The 17,879-nt window shown below is 36.2% G+C and overlaps 1 protein-coding gene across 4 annotated transcripts in view; it reads right to left on the bottom strand.

Moving 5' to 3' along the window:
* IFT140 (intraflagellar transport 140) overlaps positions 1 to 17,879 on the bottom strand; it is a 231,693-nt gene that overhangs the window by 171,008 nt on the left and 42,806 nt on the right. For all 4 annotated transcript variants that reach the window (XM_016424171.2, XM_001364644.4, XM_056805652.1 and 1 more), the window contains 4 exons: positions 17,525 to 17,631; positions 15,497 to 15,645; positions 8,368 to 8,571; positions 7,903 to 7,975 (listed from right to left, as the gene is read on the bottom strand). In XM_016424171.2, coding sequence (XP_016279657.1) covers positions 7,903 to 7,975; positions 8,368 to 8,571; positions 15,497 to 15,645; positions 17,525 to 17,631 — 533 coding nt within the window. The remainder of the gene's footprint in view (positions 1 to 7,902; positions 7,976 to 8,367; positions 8,572 to 15,496; positions 15,646 to 17,524; positions 17,632 to 17,879) is intronic.

The raw sequence follows: 17,879 nt of genomic DNA, 5'->3' as shown, positions 1-17,879 counted from the left end.
GTGTACATTGACATAGAACTTTTGTTTTCTTCTCATCATATGCTTTATTCTAATTTGGTAACAATTTACCTTTATACACTCCAGTTGATACCCTGACATTGATTCTGAACTGATTAGCTATGGCTATAAACAAATGTTTTTGGTCAGGTAAGATACAATTTTATTTTTTAAATATTATTTAGTTTCCACCATATCCCATACCTTTCAACTTTCTTCTTGAAGAATATGTTAATTTAAAAAACAAAACACAAAAAATAATGTATTAATTAAAACAAATCTGAGTTTCCATTTCATACCCATCAGACTGGCAAAGATGACAATAGCACTTCTTAGAAGGGTCGTGGGAAGACAAGAATATTACTGGACTGGGAGGCAGAGTCAAGATGGCAGCATAGAGGCAGCAAAAGTTCAGACCTCTGAAAACCCTTCCTTACTGATTACAAACTAAATGCTCCTAGGGGTCTGAAAATCAAACCTAACAACAAGACAGAGCCAAGGAACCCTCCTGCTGGACTGAACTTAAAAGGTAGCCCCCCCCCCAAGCCTGAATTCAAGAACACTCGGGTTTAAGGGGAAGGAAGAAGGAAGGTCCCAGGGCCCCTCCCCCACCTAGAGCACTAAGCCTTTAGTGGTAGCAGGAACCTTTGGATGGGCAAAGGTGTTGGTCTGGAGGAAGTACCTTGCAGGCAAAGCTATGCCAGGCTCAGAGCTTCGAACACAGGTGGTGGGGAAATAGTTGGAGAAGAAGCGCAAAATGGGCAGCCTAGTTGCAGCAGCAGAGACACTCCATATTGCCCTCCTCCCTTCCCAAAGTTTTGGCCTCAGAGCACATCCAGCTCAACCCAGCTGAATTTAATCCCATCAAAGCCTTCAGAGGGCAGGGAAGCTCAAGCTCCAACACTCCTTCCCCACAGACTACACTGAGAGATTTGCTGACTAAGCTCCAAGGGTGAAGACTGACAGAAAAGTCCAAAACCACAGATCCAACAAAAAAATGAGAAGAGCAAGAGTGCAGGCAACTGCAGGGAGTAAAGGAGGGGTAAATATGGGCAAACAACAGAAAAAGAAAAAAGAAATCACAATTGACAACTTCTATACAGGTAATGAACAAAGAGCAAATGGAACAGAGAAGGATGGGGGATCGCCACGCAAAAAACAAAACAAAACAAAAAACAACAACAGAAACCCCAGCGAATTATATACAGGCTTTGGAAGAACTCAAAACACATTTCAAAACACAATTAAGAGAGGCTGAAGACAACTGGGAAAAGAACTTAAAAAGCAAGATAAGTCATCTGGAAACAGAAAACAGTGTCTTGAAAGCCAAAATTAATCAGCTTGAAAATGAGGCAAAGGAGATGAAAGATGAAGCAAAGAAAATGAAAGATGAGGCAGAAAAGATGAAAGATGACCTCCAAAGAAAATCAGACCAGAAGGAGAAGGATGACCAAAAAGCCAGGAATGAAATACAGTCTTTAAAAACCAGAATACAACAACTAGAAGCAAGCAACTTCACAAAGCAGCAGGAAGATATAAAACAAAATCAAAAGAATGGAAAAATTGAGGACAATATGAAGCACCTCATTCACAAAACAGACTTAGAAAATCGTTCCAGGAGAGACAACTTAAGAATCATCAGTCTACTGGAAGACCATGACAAAAAAAAAAAACCTGGACATCATACTACAGGAAATTATCCAAGAAAACTACCCCGATATTCTAGAACAAGAGGGAAAAGTGGAGATTGAAAGAATCCACAGATGACCTCCTGCTCTTAATCCCCAACCGACAACAACCAGGAATATTATAGCCAAATTCAATAACTAGCAGACCAAGGAAAAAATATTACAAGCTGCTAAGAAGAAGTTATTCAGATATCATGGAACCATAGTGAGGATAACACAGGATCTGGCTGCATCTAAACTGAAGGACTGAAAGGCATGGAATATGATATTCCAGAAAGAATATTACTGGACTGTTGGAGGTGCTATAAATTGGTCCAATAATTCTGAAAAATAATTTGAGACTGTACACCATAAGTGTGCATACCCTTTGATCCAGCAGTAAAACTAGTAGGCATATGTTCCCCAAAAGGTAGAAAACTGATAGGACAAATATGTGCAAAAATATTAATAGCATCTTTTTTATTGTAGCAAAGAACTTGAAACCATGTAGGTATCCATCAACTAAAGAATGGCTGAGACATGAATGTAATAGGATATTTTTGTTTCATAAGAAATGAAGAATATGACCAATTCTGAAAAATCTGGCAAGACTTGAAATGAGTGAAATGAGCAACATCAAATGAACAATTTACATGGTGACCCCAACAAAGAAAAGGAAAACAATTTTGAAAGACTAGAGAATTCTGATCAGCACAATGACCAATCATAATTACAGAAGACAAATGATAATGCATAATACTGATTTTATATGAAAAATGTCATGGACCAGAGGTACAAAATGAGACATGCATTTTTAGAAACAGCTAATGGGCTGAACTGCTTTGCTTAATTACACTTTAACCAATCACCAAACATTAATTAAATGCTTACCATGTGCCAGGCATTATGCCAATTTCTTTTTGTCTAAAAAGACAAAAAAAAAAAGCAAAGAGTACTTGCCCTCAAAGAACATACAGCCTAGTTAGAAGGAAACAACATATACTTAGGGGATAGGGACAGGGACTAGATCTGTGATTTCATTGTTATAGGGAACTCCTGGACAAGGAAACTACTTATATATCAATACCAGTCAGCATCTTCAGTTGTTGCCAAGCATTACTTCAAGCCCTGGAGGGTTGAATGACTTTTCTAGGATCAATTTACAGTCAAAATGGATGTTTCATTTTCCCTAGTTCTACTCAGCAGCATGTGATTAAGAGTAGAGGAGGCAGATGATGCGAGTAATCCAGGTTTGCAAAGAAATTGGCAGTGATAGGCAAGGAGGCTATGAGAAGTTGGATTGGCTAACTATAGGTTCAAGATCTGAAATGGAGTTGTAGAGGGATTAGAGTTCACTGTGAGTTCAAGTAATAGGTTTAGGGACAAAACAAGGATAGATGAAATGATAGGAAGTTATGGTCATAGAGAGGATTGTCAGTTTTTGGTTAAGGGAATAGAACACTTATGGGTAATGGTGAAATTCAGGTTATGAACATCCCTATGTGTGGCTGAGGTGGAATGAAGGAATAGATCTTGGAATTTAAGATTGAGGAATAAGGAGGTTAGAGAGTTTGGGAAAGCATTAGTATGGCTATTAAAGGTCTCTTGTAAAAGGTTAGGAGTTGAGGAAAGAAAAATGGTTAAGCCCCATGCTAAACTCCTTAAGAAAGGAAGATAAACCAAATCAAATTGCCTGCCAGCACTGGGAGGAGGAAGGGAAAAGGAGGGAAGAAATTGAGTTTTAACATATAACTTAGGAAAACTTGTGTGGAAATTTGTTATTACATGTAATTGGTAAAAAATAAAAATTTGAAAAATAAAAGAAGGTAAAGGTGGTAAAGAGAGATACTAGAAGTATTTGTGGGAATAATTGCCTGACTTTTGCTCCAGTTCTACTGTTGCAAGATGGGAAGGAAGGGAGAAGTGAGGGAAGGTATAGCTTTTGCTAGAGAGAATGGCCAGGGATAGAGTACTGTCACAGAAGAGCCAGTTTTCATTGAGGGCTAATAGATAGAAGGAGATTTAGAAAAAGAAGTACAAAATGAAGGAATATTTGTTCACAATTGTATGGAAATTCCAAAGGACACAAGAAAAGGGTTGAATTAGGTTGGAATTAGGCATGGTTGTAGGGTAGAGCTGAAGAGTACTGGGATAAGAGAACAGGAGGTAGGACTGTCCTAATGCTTCCTTTCCACATATATAAATCTATTTAATAGATATATACCTATATGTGTACATGTTGAAAAGCAACTTAATGTGAATAGAGGGTCAACCTTGGAATCAAGAAGACCTGGTTTCAGGTCCCATTTCTGAGTGTGGATAGTGTTTTTTCTCATAAGTCCCTCAGAATTGTCCTAGATCATTGCATTGCTACTCATAGAGAAGTCCACTATGTTTGATTGTACCACAGTGTATCAGTCTCTGTGTACAATGTTCTCCTGGTTCTGCTCCTCTCACTCTGCATCATTTCCTGGAGGTTGTTCCAGTTCACATGGAATTCCTCCACTTTATTATTCCATTGAGCACAATAGTATTCAATCACCAACATATACCACAATTTGTTCAGTCATTCCCCAATTGAAGGGCATCCCCTCGTTTTCCAATTTTTTTTGCCACCACAAAGAGTGTGGCTATGAATATTCTTGTACAAGTCTTTTTCTTTATTATATCTTTGGGGTACAAACCCAGAAGTGCCATGGCTGGATCAAAGTAACCCTAATCCTAATTAACCCTTTCAGTCAGCTCATCAACTATTTTGGGGGATGGGGGAGGCCCAAATCAATCATACCTATGAGAAATCCTACTCATCGATTTCCCATATAGAATGAATAGTCATCATCACAATTTATCCAACATTAACTCTGCTTCATCTACTAATCTATTTCACTGCCATACTCACCATATTCTTAACCCTTTACTTCTCTTCAGTAACTAAAGTGAAATTCCTTGCAAACATATGAAACAAGTCAACCCCAATAACTGTCATTATTTTGATAACCCTGTTAACACTAGGAAGTCTACTGCTCCTAATAGGATTTATGTCAAAATAACTAATCCTCCAAAAATTCATCTTCCACAATAACATCTATAGCAACTGCCATAGCTCTCTCTGCCCTACTAAACCAATTCTATATATGTATCATCTACACACCAACCTTTACAATATTTCCATCCATCAACAACTCAAAACTACATTGAACCTACCCACTGACAAAACAACCACGTTCATCCCAGTACTAACAATTATCTCATTTCCTATTCTTTCTATTAACCCCAATATTCATTACCTTAGCATGAGAATTACTAGCCTTTATCTTGCATCATTCAAATAACTTAATTAAGTTAAATTCTTACAATGCTAAGGCCTAGGTAGTTCTATTTTAACTATTTCTTTGCAATTCAATGTTTAAATTATACTTCAAAGCCATCACAAAAGCTTGGGATTAACAATTTCACACTCTCATCTCAGATACTCTCTCCTCTCTGCTTCTTTTTCTTTGCTGGTTTATCATGATCTCACTCTCTATAACTGTGGATGTTAAAGTTCTATCTCGGGCCTTCATTTCTCTTTACACTTTATTTTGGAGACTTCATAAACTCCCATGGGCTTAAATATCATATCTATTTTAGATGTCTCATAAATAAATTATGTTCTTTCTGGATCTAAATTGGTTATCATCAACTATATATTTGACATTCCAAGTTCAATACCTCATTCTCAGATTAATTCCATCTTACAGTACTAGTAGCTAGCATTTATATAGCATCTCCTATGTACAAGACACTGTTGTAAGAATTATTTTACAAACATTATTTGATCCTCACAACAATGGGAAGGAGGAGGCTATTATTATCCCTCTTTTATAGTAGAGGAGAATGTGTCAAACACAGGCTAAATATCTAACTCAAAGTCACACAGCTAGTAAGTCTCTAAAGCACGATTTAAATTCACATCTTCCTGACTCTAGACATAGCACTTGATCTATTGCACTAGCTAACTGCCTCACAGAGCTAAAAAAACTAACAAACATGATTACTAAGACACTATTGGGAATTTTTTAAAGAATCTGGAGAATGGAAAAGGTATTGCAATACTAGAGAATGGTAAATATTCTACAATTTTAAAAAAGAACGAAAAGATGTCAGGGTCTTTAAATTGTTAGGAAGCTCGATTTTGGCTTTTGTTCCTGTCAAAATCACTGTATATATTAATAGTACAGTTTATATAGGGATAGTTTATAAGGACTTAGAAAGAGAATAAGCCATCATGAAAGTTAATGTGACTTCATCAAGTTCAGAAAAACCTTTTTTAAAAAATTACTGAATTTTAGTTTGACAGGTCATACAAAACCCCAACCCTTTTGCAAGTGAATCCCTAACCACGTATAATTCCTATAAACAGTTTCCATAAACAAGAGTGATTTGCTACTAATAGTATATGCAACCTTAAACCTTTGGAATTTTCTATTTGTTAAAACAAAAGGGGAAGATATTTCCATTAAGAATTTGTTGTTCAGTTGTTCAGCCCTGTCCAATTCTCTGTGACCCTATTATGGATTTGTTTTTTCTTTGGCAAAGAAACAGACATGACTTACCATTTCCTTCTCCAGTGTATTAATACAAACAGTAGTTAAGTGACTTGCCCAAAGTCACACAAATAATAAGCATATTAGGCCAGATTTGCACTCATCTTCTGATTCTATGCCTAGAATCTATCCACTGAGTTATCTAGCTGCCTCCAAAGCAAAGAAAGGTTAAATGACTTACCAGAGTCACATAGTATTTGAAGCCAAATTTGAATTCAGGTCCTTTCGTCTCCAGACCCATTGCTCTACTACAGGGGTCCCCAAACTTTTTACAAAGGGGGCCAGGTCACTGTCCCTCAGACTATTGGAGGGCCGGACTAAAAGAAAAAACTATGAACAAATCTGTATACTGCTGTCTGGGATAGCGGAGGCTACAGCGCTGGCTGTGATGGGTCTGTCCCACCTTGCATCACCACCACCATTATACTGGGCAGCAGTATACACAGTGCGGAATCCCCTCCCCCAGATCACCACTCACCATGCTGATGTCTCTACATACTTTTGTGAGACCTTATTCTCAGCATTAAATAATATCAAAACCAACAAAAGAAACAGATTGACATATAAAGTTAGTAGCATTTGCTTGGACTTGAAGTGTACAAAATACTAACCTTCAACTGAAGATTTAGCCAATGAAATTCAGCAACAAAAAAGTCACTAATAGGCAGGTTAGTTAAAGAATTCCCCCTCCCCCTCACTTATCTTAGTTCTCAGCACCCCACACAAGTTAAATAATATCAAGACCAACAAAAGAAACCAACTGACAGATGAACAAAGAAGTCACTAAGCAGGTAAGTTAAATAATTAGCTTTTGGTTTATTAAATACAGTTATATATTTCAATTATACATTTTTGTTATTTAAACTATAAATATCACAAAATTATGGGTTTTTTCTCAAAGTAACACACCACCCGAGTTATGCTTGGTTTTTTGGAGAATTTTGAGACACCAAGCTCAAAAGGTTGTCCATCACTGTTTTGGGGGGATGTTGTACAAAGGATTCTTAGTCATGGATACTAGTGTCCAAGATTCTTTCTAATGTCTAGATTCTGGGACTGTTTCATTTATAGTGAGAATAAGAATACAGAACTGACTTAGTTCCTTCATAAGCATATTAACTCAATTATAGGGCAAGCTTTGCATATTAGAGTGCTGAGAGAAACTAATATTTAGATATAATCTAATACCTTGGTGAGTCTTAATAACTCCAGCCTTTCTCTTGCTACACTGTCATTGCTGATGCTTGAAGGGAAAAGGAGCTACATGGAACCAACGGCTCTTCAGTGTCTATCAATCTGTCTCGTTGGTACAATGGCCAAAAAGTTCATTATCAAGTGGCCAACTTTTGGATAATATGCAATCAGTAGTTAGTAATGCTGGTCCTTATTAAACAGATATAATGACAATATTTAAAACCTCTCCAATGCATGGAACTTTTCAGAGTTTTCACTCTGCTGGCATAGCCGTTAAGAACTCAGGCAAGAGTATTACTTTTATGGGGAAAAAAAAACAAATAAACATAACTTTTATTTATACCATACTCCTTACATAGAGATCATTTTGTGAATACATGCCCAATTTGAATTGTGTCAAAAAAGATAAAACATTTAGCTTTAAACCTTATTCATTTTAAAAAAGAAGTAGCCTTTACCTGCATTTCGTAATGAGGCTCCAGAGGGCTCAAAGATAGCTACTTGCTTCCCATTCCAGACTGCAACAGCATCCTGAAAAGAATAAATATGATTAAGTGAAAATTCTTTTAAAAGTAAGATTTTACCCTTACATTGCCCTTACATTTTTCTCTATATATTTTATTTAATGATTTCTTTCCACTCTTTGTCTTCCTATTTGTATATCCTTTGAGAGCATAAGCTAAGCCTGTGTTTATGTTATTCTAAACATTTCCCAACATTTGAACATGATTCTCATTATAGAGGTGATCAATTAGGTGATCAATTATGAAAAGATGTTACCTGGAATGGAGGAAGAGCTTAAGATATCTTAAGAGTCAGAGATGTCCATTTGTCATTCTTAGAAAAGATTGATACTCCATTGGGTATTTATTTCAAATCGAATATGTTCCATATAATTCAAGATTAATGGTCACTTTTATTACCTTGGTGGCAAAAGCCCCACTGATGTGCATCTCTGTGCGCAGGCTGAATGTCATTCCAGTGAAGAAGAAGGTCACATTCAGCAGATTTGGTGACACCTGAACCACTGCCACCTGCTGGTGGAAATGTGATGACATCGCCTGTTCACTGAGGATGATCACAGAACTGATGTTGTTCACTGCCAGAAGGTTCTTCCTAGAGCCCCACTGCATTCAAATAGTGAAAGAGAAACATGAGAAATTGGAAAAAAGAATACTAAGATACTAAGGAGAACATGCCTGATGATTTACATTTATATTTAATAATTTTCCTTCTTGGGGGTATGAAATTTTATTTTTCTCCCAATTACATGTAAAACATTTCAAACATTTTTCAAAGAATGTTAGATATCCATTCTGGAAGGCAATTTGGAATTATGCACAAAGGGTTTTGAAAGAATGCCTGCCTTTTGATCCAGCTATACCACTGCTAGGTTTGTACCCCAATGAGATAATGAAAAATGTTTGTACAAAAATATTCATAGCTGCACTTTGTAGTGGAAAAAAATTGGAAAATGAGGGGGTGTCTCTCAATTGGAGAACGGCTGAACAAATTGTGGTATCTGTTTGGTGGTGGAATACTATTGTTCTATAAGGAATGATGAACTGGAGGAATTCCACGTGAACTGGAACGACCTCCAGGAATTAATGCAGAGTGAAAGGAGCAGAACCAAGAGAACATTGTACACTGAAAGTGAAACGTTGGAGGACTATCCAATGTAATGAACTTTGCTACTAAGAAGCAATACAATAATCCAGGACATTCCTGAGGGACTTATGAGAAAAAATGCTTTCCGCATTGAGAGAATGAACTATGGGAGTAGAAACACAAAAGAAAAACTAATGAATAAGTGATTATCACTTATCACTTGTTTATATGGGTTTATGATTTGGAGTTTCGACTTTAAAAGACTGTTCTATGGTAAAAATGAATAATGTGGAAATAGGTATCAAATGATAATATTTGTACAACTCAGTGGAATTGCTTGTCGATTCTGGGAGGGGAGAGACATGGAAAAATATTTTTTAAAATACAATTAAAATTAAAAAATAATAAAATAAAAAGAATATTGGGTCTCAAATTCTTTTCCTCCCCACCAAATCCCTAACCCACTTGAAAATCTCATACAGTTTTACATGTGCAATCATGCAAAATATGATTCCATATTAATCCTTTTGAGGAAGGAAACTCAAATAGGAAAAAAATTAAGAAAGTGAAAAAATTGCTTTGGTCTAGATACAGACTCAGTTCTTTTTCTCTGGAATCAGATGGCATTTTTTTTTATTGTGAGTCCTTTGGCATAGTTTTAGATCATGGTATTTCTGAGAATAGTTGTTATTCCCAGTTGATCATTATAAAGTATTCTTGTCATTGCACAATGTTCTCTTGATTCTGCTTATTTCACTTGGCTTCAGTACATGTAAGACTTTCCAGGCTTTTCCGAGTTCCTCCTGCTTGTCATTTCTTACAGCACAATAGTATTCCATTACAACTGTGTGGAGTGAAATTCTGGGGGGGAATCATACCCACAAAATCACTCTAATGAGCACTCAGGAGACTTGATGCTTGCAGAGTTCATGTGGCTTTATTCAGAGGTGTGTGTATGGGGCATAGGACACTGTCTGGACCTTAGCGCCCTCAGAAGGTGGGGAGGGAAGGGACCATGGGTAAGGCATACTACCTGGGCAGAAGTAGCATGCTCACAAGGGGTGAGGGTGCAGGTGTAGAGTCAGGGAATATTGATTGGGCATGACCAGTCTTCCTCACAAGGGGTGGGGGGTGGGGCCAGGAGAGAGAGAGAGAGTAGCTCTACAGTCTGAGATCTCAGAAACAGTGGGCATTAATGTCTAGGTTTACTCAGATTTTATAGGGGTCCAAAACAATACTATCTCCATTATTTCCATCTTTCCCATTATTTGCATCTTATTCTACTTTGCTTCTTCTATCTTCCTTCCTGCCCGAGGATTTATCAGATTCAGGAAACATTTTTTGAAACATTACTTGGGCCACAGCATTGCAACATTTCTTTGGACATGTAGTCAAGATTATAACTTGTAAGTTTTGAGATTTCTTTCACAGGAATTAGATCACCCCTAAACTTCTTCTCATGGGAATAGAAGAAAAGGGGGGCAGTCTCTTAGCCACATTTGAAAAAGAGTATATATTAAAGGCCTATTTGGGGGTTTCTTCTATTCTTCAAAAGGAGAGATTGATATCTCCTAGTGGAGGGCACCTAACTTCACTATTTTTCTATAGGAAGTTGCCAATCTATAATTATTAATATTAATCAATATATAGGGGAATAATGCACAGATTTCATCCCATACACAATTAATTATATACTATAATTTACTTAGCCATTCTCTATTTGATGAGTATCCCCCCTCCTAGTGTTAATTTTCTAGGGACTAGAAAAACTAGATTTGTTGACTGCCTTTTACTCCAAACTTAGAATAACTAAATATTTTGCCCTAAGAAAAGTGTTTTTTGATTTAAAGGCACAAATATGGAAGTAACTGAGAAAAAACACAAATAGAAATGAAGAGATTCTTTTCACCTCAATACACTGATATATATTCATAAAGAAAATAAGCATTTAGAAGTCATTACTCTGTGCTGGGCTAATATAAGCTCTTTTGATCCTCAAAATAACCTCAGGACATATAGCTTTTACTATCCCCATTTTTACAGCTAAGGAAACTGAGGCAGAGGTGAAGTGACTTGCCCAACGTTACATAGCTAGTGAGTGACTGAGCAAGAATGGACTCAAGTGCCCAATACTCTCTATTACATCATTTAGTTGTCTCTAACAATGAGAAGAATCATAACTATAAAAATTATCATTCTCAATATCATGTACAACACTCAGGATAACATCTTAAGTTTCTACTAATGTAGCAAAAGAGTTTACAAAGAATTTATTTGGGTTAAGCACTTCTACTCTAAACATCATCATCAGGCCTCTTTTGAGTTTATAGTCAGTAAAAATGAGAAAGTGAATACCTCTAAGCTTTTATTCCTAAATAAATATAATGATCTTAAAAGCAATCCCTTTAATTTATAACTGCTACTATATCACCCCTGTATCAGCTTATACACAAGCTAAATAATGCACAAATTTGCAGACACATAGTAGACAAATGACTAAGCAATTTCTCTAGTCTTTAAAATAAATGTATAAGATGTCTCTTAAAATTTAAGTCTTTGTCAAATTAAAAAGCTTTTGTACAAACAAAACCAATGTAACTAAAATCAGAAGGGAAGCAACAAATTGGGAAACAACATTCATAAAAACCTCTGGCAAAGGTTTAATTACTCAAATTTACAAAGAGCTAAATCAATTGTACAAAAAATCAAGCCATTCTCCAATTGATAAATGGGCTAGGGACATGAATAGGCAGTTTTCAGATAAAGAAATCAAAACTATTAATAAGCACATGAAAAAGTGCTCTACATCTCTGATAATTAGAGAGATGCAAATCAAAACAACTCTGAGGTATCACCTCACACCTAGCAGATTGGCTAACATAACAGCAAAGGAAAGTAATGAATGCTGGAGGGGATGTGGCAAAGTGGCAACATTAATTCATTGCTGGTGGAGTTGTGAATTGATCTAGCCATTTTGGAGGGCAATTTGGAACTATGCCCAAAGGGCGATAAAAGACTGTCTGCCCTTTGACCCAGTCATAGCACTGCTGGGTTTGTACCCCAAAGAGATAATAAGGAAAAAGACTTGTACAAGAATATTCATAGCTGCACTCTTTGTGGTGGCCAAAAATTGGAAAATGAGGGGATGCCCTTCAATTGGAGAATGGCTGAACAAATTGTGGTATATGTTGATGATGGAATACTATTGTGCTAAAAGGAATAATAAAGTGGAGGAATTCCATGGAGACTGGAACAACCTCCAGGAAGTGATGCAGAATGAAAGGAGCAGACTGATACACTGTGGTACAATCGAAGGTGATGGACTTCTCCATTAGTGTCAATACAATGTCCCTGAACAATCTGCAGGGATCTAAGAAAAAAAACACTATCCACAAGCAGAGGATAAACTGTGGGAGTAAAAACACCGAGGAAAAGCAACTGCTTGACTACAGGGGTTGAGGGGATATGTCTGAGGAGAGACTCTAAATGAACACTCTAATGCAAATACCAACGACATGGAAATGGGTTTGAATCAAAAACACATGTGAAACCCAGTGGAATTGTGCATCGGCTATGGGGGGGGGGGGAGGAAAAGAAAATGATCTTTGTCTCCAATGAATAATGTTTTGAAATGACCAAATAAAATATTGTTTAAAAAAATTTAAGTCTTTGATCCTGTGGATATATAAAGATATGACTGAAGTCTTGATTGATAAAGTCTTATCTTTGATGTATAATATTCTAATTTTGCACAGAAATTACATTGTCAATGAAAAGATTCTTTGTCTAGTCTACTTATAAATATGGCTACAAATGCCTATAACAATCCTAAGCATGTGCTAACATGTAAATGAACACTGTAGTTCTACTTTATAAAGGTATTGATTTATACACATGAAAACTGAATGGGTTAGATTTAGCATTGTTTTAATTTATTTAGCTTTTTAAGGAACTTAACTTATATGGTTGCCTCTTGAAATCAGAACTAAATCTTTTCCTTTGCATTTAAATATTCACATTTATTCAGTGTCAATCACTTAACACAGGAGTTCTTAAATTTTTTGTGTGTCTTGGATGCCTATGGAAGTATGGTGAAGCCTCTAGATCACTTTAGAATAAAGTTTTTAAATTTTAAATTAAAATTAAATTTAAAATGCATTAAATAAAATTCACATAATTAAATGAAAACAATAGTGCTAGAATTCAGTTGTCAAAAAAATATTTTTTTAAAGTTTATGAACCTCAAGTTAAGAACCCTTGATTAAGATGACTACCATTGTTTATCTAACAAAATGTGTTCCAAACAATGTACAGGGTTTAAATTGAAATTTAGGAAATTTAGCTCTAATTATAGGGGTACAAGTGCCTAACAGATACTTGAATAGCATTAGAGTATTTTCCCTGTTGTCAGTCATCCACATGATAGAATCTTTCCATACACTAATACCTTTGACTCAAAATCCATTAATGTGTATTATCAATGTAAGAAGACCAAATTATGTCAAGAGTTTAAAAAATGGAAATGAATGTTTACAAATCTGAGTTACTTATAGAATTAAATTCTAAACCTCTAGCACAACCATTTTCCAGCTTTTAAAAATTAAAAAAAAAAACCTTGAGATATATGAATTTTTAAAATTTCTTTCTTTAGAAGTAAATTAGTGGGGGCAGCTGGGAGGCTCAGTGGATTGAGAACCAGGTCCAGAGATCCAGAGGTACTGGGTTCAAATTTGACCTCAGACATTACCTGGCTATGTGACCCAGGCAAGTCACTTAACCCCCATTGCCTAGCCCTTACCATTCTTCTGCCTGAGAACCAATACACAGTATTGATTCTAAGTGTTCATGGGTAGGATGAGCTAAAATAATAAAAATGACAATCCTACCTAAATTAATGTACTTATTCAGTGACATACCTATCAAACTACCAAAAAACTATTTTAGAAGATTAGAAAAAATAATACCAAAATTCATCTGGAAGAACAAAAGATCAAGAATATCAAGGAAACTAATAAAAAAAATGTGAAGGATAAGACAGATAGGAAGTGTCTGAGGCTACATTTGAACCCAGGACTTCCAATATCTAGGCCTGGCATTCCATCCACTAAGCCACCTAACTATCCCTCTAATGATCTCTTAATTATTAAATCTTTCCCTTTCCTTGGTCCTCATTTTTTCTTGACTTTTCTGAAGACTTTGACACTGTTGATCACTTCACTATCTCCTCCTTAATGCTTTCTTCTCTCTAGGTTTTTTTTTCTCCACAGCTCTCTTCTGGTTCTCCTCCTACTGTCTAACTGCTCCTTCTGAATCTCCTATGCCGGGTCTTCTTTCTAGTCTGGCTTACTAACTCAATGTGTCCCTCAAGGCTCTGTTTTTGGCCTTTTCTTCTCTCTCTACGTAGATTAAATTAACATCTCTATGTGGGCTACTCCAGTGGCCTTATGCTTGGTGTCCCAGTCTTAAATCTCTCTTCATTGTAATCCACATTGCCCTTAGCTGTCAAAATAATCTTCCTAAAGGCCAGGTCTGACTATGCCACAGAAAGCTCCAGTGGTTCCCTATCACCTCTGGAATCAAATAAAAAATCTTTTGTAATTCAAAAACCTTCACAAACTGTCCCCTCATACACCTTTACAGTCTTCTTACACCTACTCATCCCCAGGTACTTTGTGGTCCTATTGCTGTTCCTTATAGAAGAAACTCCATCTCTCAACTAACCATTTTTACTGACTTTCCTCCATGCCTAGAATTGTCTCCCTCCTTGTTTCTACCTCATGCCTTCCTTGGTGGTCTTCATGTCTCAGTTAAAATCTCACCTTCTCCAAGAAGTCTTTCCAATATTTCCTAAATTCTAATATCTTCCATCTGAGATAATCTCCAATTTCTTCTGTGTAAAGCTTGTATACACACAGTCTTTTTCATGCTATCTCCCTTATTAGATGGTAAATTCCTTGAGAGCAGACTTAACACAGTGCCTTGCACATAGTAGATGCTTAATGTTTGTTGCCTCAATTATTGGCATCATGGGCCAGGTTATAACTTGATCAAACCTGGTTTTGCACTGGCAAGCAATCTCTAGAGTCAACCAGTTATCTCATTCTACTAGAATGAAGCAAAAAATTGTCTTTTAATAATGATTTTTTTGGGTGGAGAAGAGGACATGGAACATGCAGTAATACACACAAACTTAAAGAAAAGAAGAGCTGCCATCATTTATGATACCAGTTGGTTTAAAAATTTATAAGAATAAGAACCATTCTCCAACTGATAAAAACAAAAAGGATAAAATATAATAAAAGGATATGAATAGGCAGTTTTCAGAGGAACATTTGCATAGGAATTATTTGTTGTGAAGTTAAAATTCAAGAGTTATATTTTGAAACTGGATAGCCTGAAAAGAGATATTCTTTATCTCAAATTATAGACTGAAATTTCAGTGACCTTTATCTGAGTGATATTCCCCTCCAGCTCAGTTGGGGTTTGCAGAGTCCACTTGTCCTTGCCTTCTAGGATCAGAGTGCTCTGGCTGCTCACTGGTACCTTTTTCCACATAGCGACTTGTCCTTTATTGGTACCAGCTGCCAGAATACCTATGGTTAAAAAGAAAGTTGGTAATAAATAAGTAAGTATGAGGAAAAAAAACAACAAGAGAGAGTCAAGAATGCTTGGGTTTTTCCAGATTGACTTACTTGTCAGTTCTAAGAAGGGAGGAAGCAATTTGAATCACACAACTTCAGAAAACTTAATATGGAAATTTGTTATTGCATATCATTGACAAAATAAAGTATCTTAACAAAAAATACTTAGGTATTTGCTACCAATCTCAGGTAGCAAGGACCAGGTAAGAGAACATACAGCTGTGGCTAGCATTAACCTTGCCACAAGCAAGCTTTGCGGCCCCTAAGTAAGTCACTTCTCTTTGGGCTTCAGTTTTCTAATTTATGAAATGAGGACATTGGACCAGATTATCCTAAATATTGCTTCTAATTCTAAAATTCTGTAGCTCTAAAAGACACAAAAAAATTTGGTCCCTTGCCAAAGGATCAAATATTTTCTCAGTGGAAAATGTAGTGAGATTGAAAGGGCTTTTGGCAGGAGAACTACTAACTAGAATCATATCTCATAACTAGAAGGAATATAAGAAATCATCTATTCTATTTCCCTGATGCTATTCATGAGGTCCAGAAAGCAGACATGATTTGCTAAGTCATAGAACTTGAAGGCAAAACCCCAAGTGATCTAATTCTTAACCTAGTGCTCATTTAATATTGCTTTTAAGTACTGACGTTTTATATATTTTGAAAGCTTCCCCATGTGAACCTCTAAAGTAGCTTAGCTCTCAATGCTAGTTCTACTTTCTATTCCTTAAGAAGCCAGAATAATTTAATATACTGTCAAGATTAAAACAAAAAAACAAAAAACTTTACCAACCAGAAAGTGCTAAGAATCTATTTCTGATGTTTCTCTATATGAACTTTGATAACATTCCTTCTAAGATTAATCAGAAGAGCCAGGGTTTGTTACAGTTCATAGACTCATTAGAAGATTATTTGGGGAGCAAAGTCTTGTGCTTTGAACAAACAAAAGTAGCTCTAATTATTTGTGATACCTTGGGGTGTAAATCTAATTTGTCAATGTGTAAATCATCTCTCCTTCTTTCTAAGGAGGGAAGCAATGACAGTAAAATCATATGCTAATACAACTCTTTTTGTTGTAGTAAAGAATTGGAAACAGAGGAGTTGGCCATCACTTGAGGAATGGAGGAATAAGTTGTGGTATATGGTTGTAATGGAATAATATTGAGGCATAAAAAATGATGAACAAAATGAGTTCAGAAAAATCTAGAAAGACTTATATAAACTGATGCAAATGAAGTAAGCAGAACCAGAAGAACGATGTATACAGTAACAGAAACAATGATCAGCTGCAAAGGACTAAACCACTATCACCAAAGCAAGTCTCCAAGATAGCAGGAAGGAACTTCTAATGAAAATGCTATCCAAAACCAAAGAAGGAACTATTGGAATCTGAGTACAGATCAAAGCATGCCATTTTTCACTATATTTCTATTGTGTGTAATATTTGTCTTCTATTATGACAGGAGCAATATGGAACTATATTGCATGAAAGTACGTGTATCAGACCATTTGGATGGGGGGAGAGTAGGGAGGAAGAAAACCTAAACTCTAAAATGTCAGAAAAAAATGGTCAAAAATTGCTTCTACATGTAACTGCAAATAAATAAATAAATGTCATGCTATGGTACAAATTAAATTTTTGTAAACCAGAGTTTTTGACAAATCCCATTCTCTGACATGCTGGATGCCAAGGCTTTAACTGTGTTTTTCTGACTCTGATAGACTTTAGTTGTATTATCAGCTTTAATTATGCTTGATATTTCTCCAGGTTTTCACTATGATGATAATCCACAAGGATAAGTCAATTACTAGGCAAAGAAAAAATTCTCACCTTTAGCCTTGCAGTAAGAGACACAGTTTATGTTCATACCAGTCTCAAAACCAAACTTCTCCTCTGGACTAAGCACATAATTCTCTCCTCGTTCCAAGTCCCATAATCTAAAAGTATCAGAAAAGGACAAAAAGTTGTTAGGAATTAAGATAGCCTTGATAATAACAGATTCCTCAAATTTACTACTCATTTTTTACCACTGGCTATCTGGTGGAGGATTTTGCCTAAGGTCTGCTCTCCTGATTGGCAAACTTCGGACTAACAAACCTCTGGCCATGATCATCACTGTTGACCTCACTGCCCTCCTCACGAGCTTTTCCTTCTACCCATCCTTATTCCTGTTCCCTTTTATGTT

Source organism: Monodelphis domestica, chromosome 7, assembly GCF_027887165.1.
Source record: "Monodelphis domestica isolate mMonDom1 chromosome 7, mMonDom1.pri, whole genome shotgun sequence".
In the NCBI taxonomy this organism is placed as follows: domain Eukaryota; kingdom Metazoa; phylum Chordata; class Mammalia; order Didelphimorphia; family Didelphidae; genus Monodelphis; species Monodelphis domestica.
This window is presented reverse-complemented; position numbering and strand designations above follow the sequence as displayed.